The sequence below is a fragment of the Hibiscus syriacus genome, unplaced genomic scaffold (assembly GCF_006381635.1).
Source record: "Hibiscus syriacus cultivar Baekdansim isolate YM2019G1 unplaced genomic scaffold, ASM638163v2 tig00112649_pilon, whole genome shotgun sequence".
Lineage (NCBI taxonomy): Eukaryota > Viridiplantae > Streptophyta > Magnoliopsida > Malvales > Malvaceae > Hibiscus > Hibiscus syriacus.
Genome location: NW_024063376.1, coordinates 855,425 through 862,563, shown reverse-complemented (window position 1 = coordinate 862,563; position 7,139 = coordinate 855,425). Strand labels below are relative to the sequence as shown.

The window sequence follows — 7,139 nt, the reverse complement described above, 5'->3', positions numbered from 1 at the left end:
TTGATACTCTTGGTTTTCTCTTAGAAAATTAAATCGAAAGCATATATTTCATTAGCTCATGCAAGTTTAGGTTCCGGTATCAAGTCAGTTCAATTTCATCTCAGAAATTATGCCTGTGTTTTCCATATAGTTTTGCTGCCATATTTATGATATTTATATTCATGTCATTTTAATTGCATCCAATCATTCCACTACATTATTAAATACCATTATAATATTCTCACTTGAACTTCTATTCATAATCATAACGAACATAAATTCTTACTAACTATAATATTTATAAAATATTAAAAATTTGAATAAAATGAACTTAAGTAGTTAAATAATTTGTTATTATTCCTTAGGTTCTGGATTTGAACATCACATTTGTAAGGATATGAATGTTCATTGTCGAAAGCTTAAAATTCATTGAATAAACATTATCTTGTATTCCACCTCAAATTTACCAAAATAAAAATTTGAACAATTTCATCGAAAACGTTTTTGACCAACTCTCGTCGACTTGAGTCTACTACTATTTGTTGAACATATTATTCAATAGAATCAATATTGTATTAGCGTATCAGTAAAACTCAATTTCTTCGATTTTCTTCACCAAATTGGCGTTCATTAATACTTGATGTATAAAATTAAAGCAGAACTTGAATTTTATTTTTACTCTAATACAAGGTTGATTTCACTGACAACATGTTTAAAGAATAATAGCATACTTCAGTATACGAGAAACCAGTCGAATACTTTTTGAATAGAAATGTTCAAAACTTTAATACTTTATAAATATTTTTAAATTTTATTTTTTTAATCTTTATTATATAGTTCCTAATCTCTTTAATTTTATATTGTTTACTTAAATTTTTATTATGTTTTAATTTTAATATTTTATGAATATTTTAATAATTTTCTAATATTTATAAATTTCTTAAAATTTTTAATATTTTTTATAAGATCCAATAATCTATCAAACTTTTATTTAAAATTAATCGTGTCTTCGAACTCGATAAAAAAATCAATAAAACCCCTTTACTACTGTCACACCCCACTTTAGGGGCTAAATTTTTTTAGTTTAAAAGTATCGAATTAAAGTTGTAAAATGAAAAATTTAGGACCAAATTGTAAGATTCTGAAAATTTTGGGCTAGTTTTAAAAATCTAGGAAGTTCAAGGACTTAGCCCTGAATTTTCCCTTTTTGGATAATTAATATTTTCTCCCCCGATCGGGAGCAAATCCCCAATTTATCAAACCCCCCAACCCGCCTCTACCGTCACTGCTCCCGATCCACCCTACTCCGGCCGGCGGTGTACGTCACCGCCCGTCCTAATTGAACCGGCGTCCCACCCTGACCAAAACCCCTCAACCCTCGTCCCCAGATCGACCGTCAAACGTCGTGTAAAGCCCGACAAAGCTTCGACAAAAACACTTCGATCGTCGTTCGGTTAACCGTAAATTTCGGTCGCCTCGGTCATCGGTTCACCTCACCGCTCCACAGTCGGACTCCTCGTCGTCGTGCGCCCAAAACCCGACCAGGTTCGTTACCTATCATCATCGTTTTCGTTAACCTCCGACATTGGTAAGTCTCGATCGATTTCTGGTTGTTTGACATGGTTTTGGTTGATATTGGTGAGTGGTAAACAAGGAGAATCGACCGACCACCCCGAGGTTGTCATCGTTGCCACGCGCCTCTGCATGCGTGTGGGCTTCATTTCAGCCAAGTATTCTGGAAGCTGAGTCCACTCTGACCGAGTTGACCGAGTCAACTCAGACCGAGTCAATTTGTTGATCGTTGACTTTGACCGGTCAGACCATTGACTTTGACTTTGATAGACAAAGTCATCGCTAAATGGATTTTAGGGAGACAAATATTTATGCCAATGGTCTTTATTTTATTACTGCATTGCAACGATATCAGGGAATGTCGACGTGCTTGATTCGTGGTTCAAAACCCTTATGGACGGTACAATATATAAGATCATCAATGTTTCCAGACTTATCCAAGTTATTTGCTTAATTCAAGGTCATTGGGGGTACTTAAATCAATTTGTGTTCACGTTTATTTCGATCACTTCGGAGATTCCAGAGTAATTCTATCGTTTTAACAAATCGAATACGTACAATACTTCCATTCAATTCAACTTTGTCATTTCGATCAATTCAGACATGTAAGATACTTTCGGTAATTTAGCCTACGGGTGTTTGCTCAGGAAAATAGAAATTTTAAGTTTTTTACCATCTCAAGGATCATGATCGATTAACATGATTATTATCACTTTCCGGGAAAATCCTTATCTTTTATATCATACTGGTATTTTTCGTCGTTTCTTATCCAAGCATTTCCGACATTTAACCTTTAATGAGATTAATCAGAATTTACGAGTCTCGAGATTAATTGATTTCCTGATTAAATTACTGAACTTAGATTTGTTTTCAATCGGTCTACCAATTTCTTTTACAAGCCGTCTGAGTCTTATACAATGTTCCGTCTTTATTCAAAATTTAATTTGAGTCCAATTATAATTAACTACATCTTATGGACCAATTATTTCCATTCACACATTTACCAATTATCAATGTGTTACGGAAAACATGCAAAAGGTAGTAGAGTATTACCTCGATTTCCATGCTCAACCGATCAAACATTTAATCTCCATTCGATCGTCCTTTAACTTTAATCCAATGTCCAATAATTTCTCAGATACAAAGCAAACGAATTTACGTCAGAAACTGAACTTAATTCAGAAACCAACTTGAATCCGAAGATAAAACACTGAAAAAATGGCTTACCGAGTGCGAATTTGGAAAAACAGACTTCAGTTTCGGACGTCAAAAAACATAAAATAAAATTTTAGAAAAATTTTGACTTTTTCGATCAAAGTCAACGGTTAGACCGGTTAATGGTCAACGAGTTGACTATGACTGAGTTGACTCAATCAACTCGGTCATAGTTGACTTAGCTTCCAGAATACTCGGATGACTCGGCTGAAATGAAGACCACGCGTATGCGGAGGTGCATGGCGACGGTGATGTCCTCGGGGTGGTCGGTTGATTCTCCCTGTTCAAGCACTCACCAATATCAACCAAAACCATCAACCAAAACCATGTCAAACAACCGAAAATCGATCGAGACTTATCAACGCCAGCGGTCGACGAAATTGACGATGACAGGCACAAACTCGGTCAAGTTTTGGGCGCACGACGATAAGGAGTCTGACTGTGGTAGCAGTGAGGTGAACCGATGACCGAGGCGACCGAGATTTATAGTTAACCAAGCAGCAATCAAGGTGTTTTCGTCGAAGCTTTTCCGTGCTTTACACGACGTTTGACGGCCGATCCGGGGATGAGGGCTGAGGGGTTTTGGTTGGGGTGGGACGCTGGTTCAATTGGGACGGACGGTGATGTACACCGCCAGCCAAAGTAGGGTGGATCGGGAGCGGTGACGGGAGAGACTTGTTGGGGGTTTCATAAATTAGGGGTTTAGGGATTTGCTCCCGATCGGGGGAGAAAGTATTAATTATCCAAAATAATGGAAAATTTAGGGCTAAATCCTTAATCTTCATAGATTTTTGAAACTAGCCCAAAAATTTTAGAAACTTACAATTTGGTCCTAAAATTTTTCTTATTACAACTTTAATTCGATACTTTAAAACTAATGAAATTTAGCCCCTAAAGTGGGGTGTGACAACTACGTCATCATTCACATGTAGACTGTCACATTAACACCATAATAATTATCTCTCATCAATATGAATTTACCACTATTTATTGAACATATATTCAAGAAAATCAATCATGTATTAGAGTAACAATAAAACTCAAGTTCTCCTTCGATCGTCTAAATCAAATTGATGCTCATTAATATTTGGTGTAGAAAATTGAAGGAGAAATTGAGTTTTATTGTTACTCTAATACAAGATTGATTCTACTTTGTAACATGTTGAAAGAATAGTAGTAGACTTAATGTAGGTGAGAGATCAGTCGGAGACTTTTTTTTATATAGAAATGTACAAAAATTTTATACTTTATAAATATTCTTAAATTTTAATTGTTTTATATTTTATAATTTATCATTTTATAAGTCCTAATCTCTTTAATTTTACAATATTTATTTAAATATTTATTTTAAATATTTTTTATGAATACTCTAATAAATTTTTAATATTTATAATTTGTTAAGTTTTTAAATATTTTATTTAAAGATTAAATCCTCAAATTTTCAATTAAAATTAATTTTACCTTCAAGATCGATCAAAATATCAATAAAATCTCTCTACCACATTATTAAATGATTAAATAAATTCAATGAAAAATTGGATACAATTAAAAATTAGTGATAAAATTACTGATTTGAATTTATTAAACAAACAAAATAAACCCTTAAATTAAGGGTGTACATTATCGGATATCGAATATTATCGATATGAAATTTCGAATATCCAAAAATTTGGATCATTAAAATTGTGATCCATATCCGATATGAAAAAAAATCAGATATATGAATTTCCGGATCGAATATCCAGATCCTAATACAAATTTTATTTTAAAAAAAATTAAATTTATTATTTTGTGACTTTATAATAAAATATGGTATATACCTATCAAAACATATTTAAACAATTTCAAAATAAATTATTGATAAAAAAATATAATACATATATTTATCAAAATATAATTTATCAAATCTGGGAAACTAAAAATTAAAAAACTGTTAGACACGAATAAATCTGCATATATTAAATTTTAGAACTTGTTTTGAAAATATATATTAACTTGTCTTAGATATATATTATAAAATACATATCAAAGTTGCACGGTAAGGTTGGATATTTCATGATAGGGGTAGGTTGGCTAAGAATACTGGGCCTGGGTAAAAAAATTTAAAAGTCCTTTTTTATTAGATTTTCGGATAATCCAAAATTATAATTTATTTAATTCGTATCTGATTCGAATATTTGATTTTTTTTCTCGAATATCTGATCTGAAATATCCAAAAATTTAAAAATAGATTAGATATTTATTTTTTTATCGAAACAACGGATCGGATAGATCGGATTACATTTTTTTGCACATCCCTACCTTAAACTAATTAAATAATATCTTTATTATAGTTATCCTCCATATTGAAAGAAGATTATTAATTACTCATCAAATTATATGGTTTAGATTTGAAGTGATTTGAGTATGTAACCTACCTAACATACAATAATACTTGTAGGAACTCCAGTGATGATTTGAGGTGATGCAATTTCTAACCTACTATTCTTTTCATTACTTAAACACATTGTTTAAGTGCTTATGTTGCAATTTCCACTCAATTGTTTTCACTTAATACCATTAAGTGGTGGGAGTTTTGTCATTTCAGTCTTCTTACACCATCTTCTAGTAAAGAAAAAAATCATTATGCACCTATTTTCGGTAAAAATTCTTTATGTACTAAAACGATTTTCTAGACATAACAATTTTTGTATTAAACCAAATTCAAATAAACCAATGAATTTACCCTGTTGTCTACCATCAATTATTTGCCACTTTTGACCAAAAACAGAGAGAAATAAGAATGGAATTATTTTCACTTGCATACAAAAAAAGGTACCATAAAAGATTACATTTTTAAGGATGAAAAATACATCAAACAAGGTAAATGGCAATTAATTACTAATAATATATAGTAATTCTTAACCCTAGTAAAAGCATCCTTGCCAATATTGCCATTTCCCTAACCCAACAACAAATGATCTTTCACTTCATCAATTAGTATTGAAACATGTCTGGGGAGGCCATGATGGGGTGTTGCTGGTTAAGGCAAGCCAAATTGAAAGGGTTGAATTCCATAGCCTCTGTTTCATATACCCCATTGCATGCTGTGGGGTTGTTGATATGGTCGAGGATCTCGTTTAGCGACTCCAGTCTTTGACTCAGTTCCATCATCTGAGCCCTCAAGACCGAGTTCTCGGCCTCCATGCTCATATACTGCTGGGTGGTGAAGCCGATGCTGCTCTGGATTCTGTTATTATCACTTTTCAGCTTGGTTATTTGAGCCACTAAATCATCTACGTGCTTCTGTTTTCTCATCCTCGATCTCCTCGCTGATTCTCGGTTCGATTCCATTCTCCTTCGTTTTCTTTGATGATCGGACCCAGAATTCTGTTGTTGCGGAGATGAACCTGAAGAATTGGAGATGGATTTTCCACTGGATGAAGCCATGTGAAGTTATTCTATTTACGCCAAAATCACTGATCTAACCTAGAAGACGATCGATATAGGACCCTGATGCTAATAAACTAGAAAGCGAGAGAAAACTATTTCGGAGAAAACATAGAACCAATAGAGGAAAACAACTGAGAAAGATTGAACGAGATGGATCTTGCGTCTGAAGGAGGAATTTATCATAAACCCGGATCGGAGGATTTCACTGACAACCGGAGACATGAATCCCGAACATCAACAACAAAAACTTATGCAGCATCAAGATTTACACGCACGACACAGAAGAAAGAAACAAGAAAAAGAAAACTTTTTTTTTTTGGCAGGAAAATATCATCAACAACACAAATCTTAGCAAAAAAAGAAAGTGTTTTTTTTACAATGGGTTTTTGTTAGACTCCAGAATTCAAAGTTTAACAACCAAAACCCACCAGGGCAAAGACACCCAGAAAAAGGATATTAAAAGAACAGAGAAAGAAGCCAAGGAAAATATAGCAGAAGCTCAGCTGTACAAGAAACACGAGAACTCTCTAAGGGGAAGATAGCAGATATGGAAGAGGTTCTTCAGTGAACTGAGAAGGCAATATATAGAAGGAAAAGGAGAAATTAAAAATAAAATGTATTAATTAGTAATTAAAAATCTGAATAGAATACAGGGTAAACTACATCTAATGTCACTTAATTATGGATTTGGTAATAAATATGTTATTATTTTTCTAAATGTTATAAACTAGTCATCTAGTTAAAATATTATTACAAATATGTCACTACTCACTTTGTTAAAATTAAATTAGATGTCCAAGATAGCATGATATAATAATATTTTAATACCAAAATTTATACATTCTATTAGTTTTGTACTAATCCAAAAAATTCTATAAATTTGACCTTTTATATTTAAAGATTTCATCAATTTAATCTTTTTTATATCATCAAGCTAAATA

General features: G+C 32.6%; 1 protein-coding gene across 1 annotated transcript; it reads right to left on the bottom strand.

The window, feature by feature from the left end:
• Window positions 1–5,569: 5,569 nt before the first annotated feature.
• On the bottom strand, window positions 5,570–6,756 carry LOC120182408 (bZIP transcription factor 44-like). The gene has a single exon (XM_039187394.1). The coding sequence runs from the start codon at window positions 6,193–6,195 to the stop codon at window positions 5,743–5,745; it is 453 nt and encodes a 150-aa protein (XP_039043325.1). The 5' UTR covers window positions 6,196–6,756; the 3' UTR covers window positions 5,570–5,742.
• Between the last annotated feature and the right edge of the window lie 383 nt (window positions 6,757–7,139).

Bases quoted from the DNA above. Each gene is read 5' to 3' on its own strand.
- LOC120182408 (XM_039187394.1), bottom strand. From the start codon at position 6,195: ATGGCTTCATCCAGTGGAAAATCCATCTCCAATTCTTCAGGTTCATCT.